General features: G+C 44.2%; 1 protein-coding gene across 7 annotated transcripts in view; it reads left to right on the top strand.

Moving 5' to 3' along the window:
- Window positions 1-13,749, top strand: part of LOC118324075 (neuron navigator 1-like) — a 77,927-nt gene that overhangs the window by 13,119 nt on the left and 51,059 nt on the right. For 6 of the 7 annotated variants that reach the window (XM_035656212.1, XM_035656211.1, XM_035656210.1 and 3 more), the window contains exon 4: window positions 2,840-3,664. In XM_035656212.1, the coding sequence (XP_035512105.1) occupies window positions 2,840-3,664 (825 nt within the window). Of the gene's footprint in view, window positions 1-2,363; window positions 2,579-2,839; window positions 3,665-13,749 lie in introns of those variants that run through there. The other variant, XM_035656213.1, reaches the window with a different exon arrangement.

Raw genomic sequence — 13,749 nt, 5'->3', positions numbered from 1 at the left:
AGAGAGAGAGACAGAGAGAGAATATATGTTTACATCAGCCATATATTAAAGTGATTAGACTGTGGAGCCAGAGAGACGAGTACTAGAACAAACAAGTGGCTGTGTGCTGCCAACACACACTTTACCTGTGTGTATACGTGCTTTCAAGAGCACTGACTCGTGTCTTTGCCCCACGTACATTTGTGCGCTACACACAGACCTGCCTTGTACGTGGTCACTCTCGTTTGACTAACCTTAATCCCTCATCAGGGAGGTATAAGAGCTGATGTACAGCGCCTATTAGCCTTAAATTACATCTCTTACCCCCCTACTGGCCTGCTACCAGCCCCCAGAGCCCCCATAACTGTCACCACACAGCTCTGGTCTCAGTGTGGCATAACCGGCCTCAACATTGGCCCTTTATTAAAGCTAGCAGTTTCTAATTAATGGCATCGGCCTTTACACAATAAAACAGCCAATGTATGTCTGTGTTTTGTCTGCTACGGAGCCCCTGTATTACACACACTCAGTCAAGGCCAGATGGATGTTAGGTAGTTGGGAAGTGTGCTGTGCATGTACCTTAATGCGTGTCGTTGTCATTTTTGGGTTCAGTTGGCGCCAGTTTGGGTACTGTTGAAAAATTAGCAGTTTTTTTTTAAGGTACCTCTAATATTGAGTGTGGAATGCGAGCAAACAGGACATTGCTTGTTTTTACTCTGGTTGAAGTGTCAACCAGTTTATGCAAATGTAACGGAAAACAGGCATTAGCCCAATAGCCTGCTTGTTTGAATACTGCTCCTAACAGTTTGAGACCTGATAACATCACAGCTGCAGGCATTGCTGCTTGCATACAAGAGAAAGTGAAGTGCACTAACGGTAATACACCCAGAGGATAAACACTCCACCGGTTAAGCTAAAAGAACTGTATGCAGACAGGATGCATTAATACGCAAAAACAAATTATATCGCAAGTAGTTGTATTGATTGTTAATGTGTAATGATTGACTTAAAGTTCATTATATGCCATCACAAGTACCTCTAATGGAAATAAAGACAGATGAGAATTAACGACATCATACTATTTCTCTCTCTCTGGTAATGTCCCTCTCTTATCGGATCTCCACCCACCCCTGTGTGCTAGGTAGGATTACAGGAATAGAGCCTGTAGGTATTTGAAGCAAAGGATCCTGGTCAAACATGGAGATGATGTGGGAGTGAAACAAAGGAACAACAATGACAATGAAGAAGACTCTGAGTTCCTCCGGTGTCCTGTGTTGATTGAGATGGGATGTCCAGAGCGTTGAGATGATGTAGCCGAACGTGCCAGAGCTAACCGAGTCCCTGGATGAGAGCTTTGGCTTCTACTGAGCCTGTCTCATCAATGTGACACACTCGTAGAGACAAACCCACGCACACACACATGCAGGGGAGGATAGACAAAAATATAGACACCAACACTCATTCACACACCCACACATGCACACGTGTGCACTAATCACGCTGAGAGATGGATGAGACTGTGATGAATCTATACCCTACAAACTTAATGGCCTGTGCCTCTATATTAACTATAAGGGGGGATGGGTGATATACTGTAGGTGTGGAGGAAGGAAGGAAGGAAAGGAAGGGAGGAAATGAGTAAAGAGTGATGGAGATGAGTGGAGAGGTAATATAAAACAGGTGGAGTGTGTGTGATGATCATTTGATGTCTGGTGGCTACTAATTGAAGCATAATTAGTGACTGACCTATCTCATTGTGTATTAGGGACTAGTAACTGTGTGTCCTGTTCTCCTCTCCTAAGCTGATCCTGCAGTCACGGCTGTTTTTCAGATAATTTGAATCAGCTTAATCATGGGTGGGCCTCTCGTGATTAGGGCGCATAAGAAAATCTGAATGTGAATGGATGAATAGAGCAGCTAATGTGATTATGAGTGATTGAATGTGCATGTTTGTGTGTGCAGGGGGTCTTTATTCCGGCTCCAATATTTGGCATCTAGATTCATTTGAGTCACGTGCAGCTGAGATCAATATAAATTTCTTTGTTTCTTTCCGTCTTTCTTTTCTGACTCGCTTGGCTTTTGTGTTTCTTTTTGTCTTTTCTTTTTTTTTTTCTGTCTTTCTCTCTTTCTTCACTGGTGTGCAGCATAACACAGCATCTGCGGTATGTGTTTGAGAGAGAGAGAGGAAGAGAGGATCGGCGGGTGAATCAGCCAGTGGGAGGAGAGAGAGCGAGAGACAACAAGAAAGGAGGGAAGGATAGAGGAGGAGGAAGGAGAGGGAGGGTGAATGAGCCAGCGGGGGTAGAGTGAGCAAACCAGCGAGTGAAGGAGAGGTAGAGGGAGGAGAGAAAGAGGAGGAGGGGGGGGATGTTGCTGCTGCTGCTGCTGCGACTGTTTCTCTGTGTCAGTCGGCTGCTGCTCGCCTGGCAAGCAGGAGGGAATACAGAGCGAGCGAGAAGCAGAGAGGGAGACAGAGAAAGAGGCTGGTCAGAGCTGTATTTATTCTACAGTGCTATTGTGGCACAGGGAGCCACAGACACGCTGTGAGGAAGTGGATTAGGCACTGGACACAGATCTGCACATCCATGGATTACCAGCAGTGAGTAAGGGTGACTGCTACTGCCACTCTACTAACCTACTCGTCATTTTCAACAGAGGGGTGAACCCACAGTCTCCCACAGCGGGGAGTCTGGCTCAGTCTGGACCCACTGGAGACAGAGAGGCATAGAGGGAGAGCAAACCAGACACAGTCTTGCCGTTTTTACACCTTTCCTTCTCCTCTTTTCTCCCTCCATTTCTTTCTGTCTGCTTGTGTGTATTTCAGAGTGTGTCACTGATGCTGTTGCTTGGCTCTCTGCAGGAGGGATGTTGGAGGCTAATGTGGCTAACATTAGCATGACGGCTAAGCCCAGAGAGCTGGACCTGAGGTCTGCTGCTGTCTCCTGCCAGGAAACTTCAGCCCAGGCCATGGCCTCCAGGAAGACCTCAGCCAAGCCCTCCACTCTGCCCCAAGGACCTCCACGTCCCTCTGGGTCAGAGCTCAAGGTCTACCGTCCCACATCTGGAGCTATCCCTATCCCAGTCCCCAATCCAGCCAGGCTCCGCAAGCAGCGATCACTTAGCAACTTGTGTGTGCTCACGGATGCAGAGAAGAAGCTGCACCTTTACCAATCTCCCCGCTGGAATGATGATACGGGCCGGCCCGGCACTGGCACCAACAAGCCGGGCCAGACTAAGACAGTTCAGGCTGGGGGTGGGAAACCACCACTTTCCCGGACCCTTTCAAAGTCAGAACAGTCTCTTTTCCAGGGGAAGCCCAAACCTTTCAGCTCCCCATGTGTGACTTCTAACGTGAGCAAGCCCAGTCGAATCCCTGCCCCTGGTAAACCACGAGGACCTTATGCTGAAGTCAAGCCCATCAGCAAGGCCCCTGAGGCAGGCCAGAGTGCAGACACAGACCCTGCAGACCACCCAACTAAGGCTAACTCCAATGGAGCTGGGAATACTGGGACTAATGGCAAGAAACTGGTAGAGAAGGGGAAATCTGGAGCTCTGTCAACAGAGGAGAAGAAAGAGAGGAAGGGGCTAGAGGGAGAAGATGATAAGGGCTTTCTGAAGGTGGACCCAGAGTTAGTGGTGACTGTTCTGGGAGACCTGGAGCAGCTGCTCTTCAGCCAAATGCTCGGTAAGTCTGGTATTTTATCCTATTTGGCAAGCACGTACAACACTTAGGACAGGCTACAATTGTGTCAGCAAGTTGACAACAGTTACTCATTGATTCAGATGGCATTGAATAGCGTAAACATCCTCTCCGCTCCTCTCCTCTACTCTGCTCTCCACACCCAATCCGTTCCCTCCAGCTCTGGCTGTAGCTCCTGCATCAACAGTGAATTTTAAATGAGTTCAGTCCCTATTGCAGCAGAGCGTAATGTCAGTGTGTTTTTCTAAGTGTTTTTCACTATACCATGGTGAGCGCTGGCAAAAATTCCCCCTGTTTACATCACTGTAGGAGTCAAATATGTTTTGTATATACGTGTAAAATTGATTTATTTCGTATGTATGTGTGGACACATACAGTTTGTTTGTGTGAATGTATACAAGCACCGTGTGCTCCCACAAAGCAGCTGAAGTAAGCACTTCCTGAGGGCTGACATTGTTTTGTTGTTGATTCATTAGCTAGCATGGGAGTGTTTTGTCCTAGTCTCATCTGACCCACTGCCACAGTGAGCTATATATATATTAATTCATCAAACGCCTCCCTCCTGCTTATCTCAACATATCTCTCAGTTATCCTTGTTACTGCCTCTAACTCTACATCCCTGTTGGGACAGGAGCATATTTTAAAATTAAAAGCAGTCCAGTCCTGTATGTATCTATGTGTGCGGCAGTTGTGTGTAATCTGCATGTTTCATGTCAACACCGCAGCCTCAGCATGTCCTGGCTCACACCAAAATCAGCCATTCGTTAATAAAGGCCGTGTGAGTGGGACTAGTGGGGTGTGTGTTTTCAGTCGGTAAATAAAACGGCCGCATATTGAGTCAGGCTTCGGTCACAGTGGGCCACATATTTAGCCTTGCACCACTCCCTCACCCCCGCCACCCCCTCCCTCCCTTCTTCCCTCCAGTTCCATTGATCTCCGGGCCACTGACAGATGGTCACTATCCAACCCCCCCACCCCCGCCTCTTCCCCCTGTTACCGGGGGCAACGTGTGGGAGGAGAGGAGGGATCTGAGGGGGTGATGGCATGGGCAGGTAGTTAGCGTGCTAGCGTTCACACAAACACACATACCCCTCATGAATACACACACATCAGGGGCGAACGTACCGGGACATAAAGTATATCCAAAGTTTCAGCTAATGGTGTATTTGGGAATGATGACTGCGTTTGTGACTAATAGGTCAAACCAGGGTCTAAATCTGCACCTATCATTCATTATTCATTCACACACACACACACACACACTGTCTCTGTGTGTTTTTCTCTATCTATTGCTCATTCTCTTTCCATCCCTCCCTCTCGGCAGGAGCAGATAGCATCAGAGAGTGAGGGAGATGGGGAGAGAATAGTGTAGCGGGTCATTATATCTGGCTTGATGCTAGGAAATCATTTTCTGTCCATCATCAAACCTCTCTGTGTCTTCCTCCTCTCTCCTCATTTCCTCTGTCTCTCTTCACCAGCTTGTCTCCTACAGCACAGACCCAAATCACAGCTTGTGTGACCTTGCCCCTGCGGCCCTGTGTGTGTACTGTATATGGTGTATGTGTGTGTGTGCGTGTGGTGTGTATCTGTGTGTGACCTTGTTCCTTGTTTTCAGTGCTTGTTGTAATGTTGCTGGCCACACCTACGTCAGGTAGGGAGGAGGGAGATAAGGATGGAAAAAACAGACAGCGAAAGTAGAGGAAGGAACAGGCAGGGTAAGAATTGAGATTTATGGGAGAGAAGTAAAAGGGCATAGGGAAATAAATGAGAGAGAAAGAGAGAGAGAGAGAGTAAGAGAAAGAGAGAGTCACTGGGGTAAAATAATGGTAATAGCCGATGACCTAAATTTCTACCTGGCATCCCAAGTGACCGAGTGTTGCTTTGGGTCATTACAGTCTGAGTCTACCACAACCTGCCTGAGGTTCATCATAAAAACCACAGCAGGTGTGTGTAGTAGTGTAATAGTTGTCTGAGTAGACTCATACGTGCTTGTGTGTGTGTGTGTGTGTGTGTGTGTGTGTGTGAGTTAGGGAGAGGTTAATTGTAACTTGCCCTGTAGCTTGCGGCTGTGGGCTCATCTTTTATCGTATCTGCTTCTCCATTTCCGATGGGATGCGCAGCTAATTGGTTTCTGCTCCATGTGCTCTGTCATAGGAAGATAGATTATGGATGTTCAATGGATCATTCCCAGTGATCCACTCCCCCCCTTCCCATATACAGTCCCAACTTCTCACCTGCTTCCTACATACATAAAAACAATGTGTCATTAGTATTATATCATGATAAATCGACCTAACCCGGTCATAACCTGTTACGGAAGCTACATGTTAGCTGTTAGCTCTGTTAACGACAGGGAGTAAAAATACAGTACGTGCCTGTGTCTTGAACATGTCATGTTATGTGGCAGCTACCAGCATGCACTGGGATACTGTCCTTTTGAGATTAGCCTACAGTAGGCTAATGATAATAAGATAATGGAGAATGCCAATGAGGTCTAATCGGGATGTATAACCCAGGAACACCAACTATGCGCTTAATAGGGATAACTGTGCTCCCACACACACACACACACACACACTCACACTCACACTCAATGAAGAAACGAAAAAGAAAAAAGCAGTCCAGGATATTTCAAGGTTAGGCCTATACGTTAATCTTGGGAGGTGATTTAGGATTAGTGTCAGTATAATCTGTTTTTCTTTAATCGCACATACATGTTTTACCACTGAGTGATGAAGAGCTCTTTGTTAATTGGATTTAGAGAATTACTTGACTTGTGTCCATGGGCAGCAGTTCTGGACTTGCAGCGGTAATTCTCTCAACTCAAGATATCTTGTTAACAGTGTCAGCATCAAGCTTAGACATAGAGGCAGTGAATGATAAACTGTAAATTCTGCCTGTAAAATGAGTCGACCTCAATGGCACTATGTAAAATATATACTGGATAAGCTTCCAGGGTAATCTAAAGCACTGAGCACCTCAGATGTGTGCCACTAATGACACCTCACGGTCCCATCCAGCACCCATAATGAGGTGTATGTGAGAGGGTAAGCTCCCTAAAGCAGTGGCCTTTCCCAGCATGGGGCAGGCTTGGTTTAGAGAGGATCCTGTCTAAAGACACCGGCAAGCATTTGGATTAGGCCTTGCATAAAGATAATGAGAAGATTCAGCCTCCATTCCACTAATCACAGATCTATCACCCTGGAAAAGGCCAGCCATCAAGACTAAAATGAATTACAGATTAAAGCCCAAAGGACATCTGTTTCAATGGAGATTTAGGTATTTGGGGGAATTTTACTTTATGAAGGATCAGATAGAGAAAATAGATTTAGGTTGGAAGATTGGAGAAGGCTCAGTGGAAGAGAACAAAATGCAACTCAGTGACACACGAAAGCTCATAAAAGCAGCCTCGACTACCAACATGCTTGTTATTTTAGTGTGACAGTGTATGGTGTGTGTGGGCATGTTTGTGTGGTTGATGGTTACTCTTGCATCCTCGTCAGCTGTCTGTGGAACAATAAACCCTACAGAGAAATTGACAAAGGCTAAAAAGGAAGACACAGGCAAACACAAGCACACACACACACACACACACACACACACACAAACGTGTGTTCAAGAGAACTTAACAGCTCTGCAGGAAATAACAACAAAGCAGCGTAGCTTTAAATGCCCAAAGCTCGCACACACTCACACATGCACATTCAATGTGTGCCACATTCAGTCACTGATATCCTCTCCTGTCTATATCCCCTCCTGTATTCATCTTTTTGCCTGTGACAGGGTATTTTTCATACTCAGTCCCTTCATTGTGATCGCAGTGCTGAGTCTCTAATGTGATGCGGGTGCGGCCAGTGTGGCTGGTTCCACCCCCGGCTTCGCTGACTGAGGGATTTAGGGCAGTCGTCCTCCTGTAGAGGAGGTAGTGACAAGCCGAATAAACACAAATGCCCAAGGAAAGTGAGGAATAAAGCATCACTCTAATTCTCTCTCTCTCTCTCTCATTCTCTCCCTCTCTTCCTCTTCCTCTCTTTCGACTCTGATGTGAGTTGACGGGTAGCAGTGTTCTGTCACCAGTCAGACAGCAGAGAGGATATTTCTGGTACAAGTGTTTCAAGAGGAAGACAGAGGACATATTTTTATTGTGACAGGGATTTTATCACCAGGAGTATTCATAGATAGAAATAGGAATATTCGTTCATATGGATTTATATGTTATATATAATTATGCATTTTCTTTGTCCTATGTCGTGTGTTGTGTGTGCGCGCCTGCGTGTGTGTGTGTGTGTACATGTGTGCGTTTACAATGCTGTGTGGTCAGTCTCTAAAGACTCTAAAGCAGGAGCCATTGCATTAGTGCTGTCTGCTTCCTGCCATCTTCCTCCTAAATCATATTAGTACTCTCTGTGTTTTTGTCTCATCAGCTCTTACACAACATACACACACACACACACACAAACACACGCACACTGCTTATCACTAAAAAAACAAGCAAGTTTGTATTGAAGTGTGAAAGATTTTAGTGCTCATTGATGTCACTGGAGTGCTCAGCTTTCCTACAATGAGTGTCACAAGAAAATTACCTTTAAATTGCTACTGGGTAAAACATCCATGCAAGTGCTCGGCTTAAATGTCAAGATGAAATAGACAAGATGGGTGTAGAAATGATTACAGACCATGACCATTCTACATTTAAGAGAGGGTCTGTAAGCGTTTCAGTCCCACTTTTCTTTCATTTCTGTCTTCGTTTTCATATATTTTCTTCCTAATCTTACCAGGCAATAACAGGAACCATGCGTATGCACTGTTTACTCATAAAGCAAAATGCAGTCTCTAATCTGATAGTGATAGATATGATATACTTAATACTTCTTGTGTGTGAGAGAGAAAGAGGGAGATAAAGACAGGAGAGTTATGTAGGCCGCCTTGTGATGAGGAATGTTTAGTATTCATCGTTTCTGTTCTAATCGTGCTTTCCTCTTATGAAAAGTCTCGGATAAAAGCGCCTTGTTGCTTTAAGAAAACAGAATTTGTCGCACACACACATACATCTGAGTCTTATGACAGCATTGTTGTTAGCTTAATGCAGTGTTCCTGGTGTAGAGCTTAACCAACAACAATTAGCAGAGACGTTACCTGGGAACAGCTCCTCTGATCCTATTTGTTGGACTCTAAATATACTGGAGGTTTGATCACAAGTCAGTGGCATGGACCATCACCTATTTAATGGTTACGTTTTTGTGTAAAGGTTTTTATCACACAATTATAAGTCACATTAAGTGAAATGTCTGGAGGCATAACATTTTGATTATGCTTACTCTCCTATTAGATTTCAAAAACCCACTTAAGGACATTGTCAAGTTTGAATTTTGCACACTCCAGCTGCAATTCTGCAGCTAAAAAAACAAAACTGAGCGGGAGAGTGAAAAGAGAAAACCTGCAGATGTTTTGTAAACAAACACTGTAGCATGCACATAACAGACATTTTAAGGCCAAAAAAACATACAGTTAGGGTTGGGCAATACTCAGCAATTGGAGATTTTGCCAGGTAGCTATCCTTTAAATATATCTGGTTTAATGAGGCCGCCTTGGCTTTGTGACAATAGATTTGGAGTTTCTGTGTCAGTGCTGAAGTATAACCAGTGATATTTGACAGGTTATTTTATTCCTATTATAAACAGCTTCTGACTTTTCAAAAATTGTACAATATCTTGATACATATCCACAGTATGAAATTACATTTGCTGTGACAGAAGATTGTATTCATGTCAGCTAGAGCTGCAACGATTAGTTGATTAATCAATTAATCCATCAACAGAAACATAATCGACTACTATTTTTGATTGATTGAAACTGAATTGCACAAATTCTTCTGTTCCAGTTTCTTGAATGTGAATATTTTCTGGTTTCCTTAGTCGTTAATGAAAGTAAACTGAGCTTCACCTTTTTTCTGACAATATACTTAAATCAATTTGTCTGTTAGTTAGTTTTACTGGAGATACTTGTTTACTTGCTGTCATCAGTTCCACCTTCTCACCCATCACCTTATTAACAGGGCAGGCACTGCACACACAGAGCCCAGACTGTCTGCCTGACATGTGAGGGAGCGGAGCTGCAGCTGGGTTTAAGCACATCGTAAAATACAATTCCACAGGAAACAACTCTCTTGAACAAAAATACACCCAAACATTGCCACACATTATGGTCTGCCTTGGCTCATTGCTGGGTTTATTCAGTATGTGTGTGTGGCTGTGGGCTTGCATGAATGTGTGTGCGGCTCAGTCAGTGTTTAGACTGCTTCTGATATAGATTTGAGCTGAAAGATTTCAAGCATACATAGGAAGCACCCGAGATAGTCCTGAAAGCTCTAGACACTTGACGTTTTACGATGGCACGCACACATCCATCAAGCATGTTGATTGTGTTTTCCCTCCAGGTAATGTTTTGTCGCCACATCTGTATACTGTGTGTGTTTCTGTGTGGTGTATGTGTGTTTCAGATTGTGCCTCTCTTTATCTCTTTATTCTCAAAGCACTTCACTCACGTTTAATCTCCTCCATGCAGCTTGGCATGGAGGAATACACACATACGCACCCTCGTTCCTCTTTGGGTTTTCGAGCCTAATCAGGAGGGCTAGAGGTGAGATGTTCTTTTGGTGTTACCTCGGTGAGCTCTCGACCTTCTTTTCTGAGAAAGTAAACTTATCTCTCAAGTCGCTTAAAGCTTCCTCATCCTCGCCTCTAAGCAGATAGGTCTGTGGTTAAGGAGATATGGCCAACGTGTTTATGTGTGTGCTTTGGTCGACGTCCAGAGGCACGTTTTGGGTTGTGGAGATCCGGGCTGAAAGGATAAGAGAGAGAAGTTTGAAGGTTTTTAACTCTGTACTAAATGCTGCGCAGATGATTCAGGATCTATTTGGAATATTCCCATCTGTCGGTCCACACGTCTGCAACTGTGTTTCACTGTGTTGCTCATCCTCTCTGTCTCTGTAATGGAATCTACTCTTACATAAGGGTTCCCAATTTTAAATGGATTTTTTACACAGTCAGCTGCCCCAAACCACCACTATCTCTCAATATCTTCTCTTTTCCCACACATGAGCATTGACACACTAATCTTTCTGTCATGGAAAGATTGCTGTGGCACAGATGCAATATTGTGCTCTGATAGGCTCATTAACCATTCATGTCCCATATCAGATATGATCTTCAAGGGCTCTAATATCCTGTTGCGACATCCCGGTGAAGCAGATGAACTGAATGCGTGTGTGTTTGTGCGTGTGTGTGTGTGCAAATGCGTGGATGCACATTTGGTTGTATTAGCGTGTGTTTGTCGACCCGTCCAGATGTGCAGGAATGACTGTATGTTGTAATGCTTCCTGTTTTGCAAACTGTCTGAGGTCAGCAGAGGGCTATGATGCGAGGTTGAGTGAAGACAGCGGGCAGAAAAAGAAAAGGAGAGAAGACTAGGATTATTCTTCCCAATGGCCATGTCAAACAAAATACAAAATAAAGAACTAGGAGCCTAGCAGTCTCATATACACATTGTGTGCGTGAGAGGTGTATATCTGGGTTATCACATGCTCTACCTTTGTCTCACCTTTCCATTTTTTGCCGCCATGGCCCAAAGAAACATTCTCAAAAAAGCATGGCGTAAAAACAATAGCAAAAACCACAAAGGTTTTACTAGCATCCTGTTTGTGTTTGTGTGATGTCAGGAATGCTGTAATTATTGTCTTTGTTGTGGACAAACCGCCACTTTGGAAGTGTATGACTATTTTAAAGACTTACACGCCTGGCTGGAGGTCCAGACATTTTGTAATGTAGTAGCAGTGATGCTCAACCACATACATCTATCATGTGATAAGCGTACTGTAGCCCGAGGACTGTTACAGTGACACTAACGTATGTGCACACACGTGGACAGGACAGGGACAAATGAAGTCCGGAGGGAAGGAAGGAAAGAATAGAAGCAGGAGCCATTACTCAGACTTTCATTCATATTCTGCAAAACTGGAAGACACACGGCAGATGAACTAACACACATTTACAGAAACAGTGCACAGAAAACACACTGTCAGAGAAGGATGCACAAACACATACACACCCGTATGCACATAATGGCGGACTACTCCTGCAAGGACAGAGCCATTAGTGTGTCTTTGGGGAGTTTTTTTTCTTTCTAATGGAGAGGAGAGTCAAGTGACCCAAGAGAGGAAACCAAGTGGACAGCAGTTTCACTCAGACATCACCAAGCGTACTCTTCCTCTACTTTTAAGAGACAAGGCTGGCAATATTTTATATGTTTCTTACTGTCAACAAATCCCATCAAAAGACAAAAATCAGAAATGAATTTCTCCCACCAACAAATATTGCCTGTGTAGCTAATGCCTGATATAGCTTATTTCTCTGTGCCACAGATGTCTGTTGTTGTCCAAAGACTATTAAAAACACATAAATGAGTCACACTGTTGCACTGGGTGACATGTTCCTTTGTGGATAAACACAGGCACTGTAGTTTTTTTAGTCATCCTACATACACCTTCTCCTGAAAATACTCACTCACGCACGAGGGTGTATTAATCTTTAGTTGAAAATAGTTTTTATTATTATTATTATTATTATTATTAGGCTGCAAAATGCTTTCCCATAACACAATTCTAAGTCATTTTTAAAGTATTTCTAGATTTACGCCCTGCATTTGAGCACCATGTGAACATCTGCCTAAGCTTTGCTATCTTGAGGATTATTAAACAAGCTTCGTAATGTTGCCGCTAATTCAAAGGCCGTCTTTTGACCTGACCACACACACAATAAGAAAGAAAAAGGGAGTGCTTCTCTACATTTATGGTGTCTTGCCATCTGTACCTTTGTTGTGGTGTAGTAGGCTGAATATGCCAAAATAAAATGCCTCTTTCTTTTATCCTTTACACCTAAACTTAACTTTGTGCACTTAGAATAACACTCTTACTCTCACTTGCTGACTCTCATTTCAAGAGTCTGAGTGGGCCATTATGAAAGGCTCCTCAGCTGGTTTCACAGCCTCTTCAGAGCTGGAGTGTATATTGAGAAGAGGCAGGTGGAGCCAACCATCCCAACCCGTACACGCACACAGGCACTTCTACACACACACCACACACGCTCAGTTTAAACCAAATCAGTATAATTCATCTGCACCCCTGGGGAGCTGCCAAGGCTGACAGGGATATTTGCATCCCTAATTCCCCCGACCACCACCACCACACCCCCTCCCCACGCCAGCTGGGACCACCAGGGCCAGGGCAGAGGCAGGACAGGAAGTCTTTTTCAGACTTGCACTCACGCACACGCATACACACAGGCACATACACAATCATGCAGACCGTATCTAATCAATTTGACGCCGATGTTAAACAAAGCTCACGTTTAGGGTAATTAAAATTGGCCAATTAAAGCCTGTATGTGTGTGCGTGTGCTTTAGTGTGTGTCAGACTTTGTCTGTGTTTGAATTTTTTAGGTGTTCTTTGTTCACGCTAAACCTTTGTATGAGTAGTTTACAAATATATAACATTTTAAAGCTGAAAAGTAGCTCTTTATAACTCCATACTGTGCATCACTACTTTTCATGTGAGCACCTCCAGCAAAACAAAGTAGTTCTATTTTTGTATATATTTCTTATTATGAAACATTTGCACTGTGTATGAATGTGTGTGAGTGTGAGCGGCAGAAGGTAGGATCACAATGATTTCATCATCTCTCCACTGAGCTGCCTGTCCCCAGGGCTACCTAATCAATTGTCTATGTGGCCTTCTCTTTAGGAGAAATCAATCCAGCTTTTTAAATTGGGTCTGGTGGTTCTCAGTGTGTTGCTGAGTTTGTGCATATGAGTAGACCCACTGTGCATATACATATGTGTGTACGTGAGCATAGTGTTTAGTCTGCAGCTGTTGTTAAGATTGACACCTCTGGCAGCTCATGATTTGCCCTCCTCACTCATTAGAATGGTGTCTCCCTCTTCACCTCCTCACTAGCCAGCTGGACTGATTTATGGGAGGGGTGGTTGTGAATGGACTGAGTTTGTGTGTGTGTGTG

The sequence above is a fragment of the Morone saxatilis genome, unplaced genomic scaffold, assembly GCF_004916995.1.
Source record: "Morone saxatilis isolate NCDOM2014 unplaced genomic scaffold, NCSU_SB_2.0 Contig15, whole genome shotgun sequence".
Lineage (NCBI taxonomy): Eukaryota > Metazoa > Chordata > Actinopteri > Moronidae > Morone > Morone saxatilis.
This window is presented reverse-complemented; position numbering and strand designations above follow the sequence as displayed.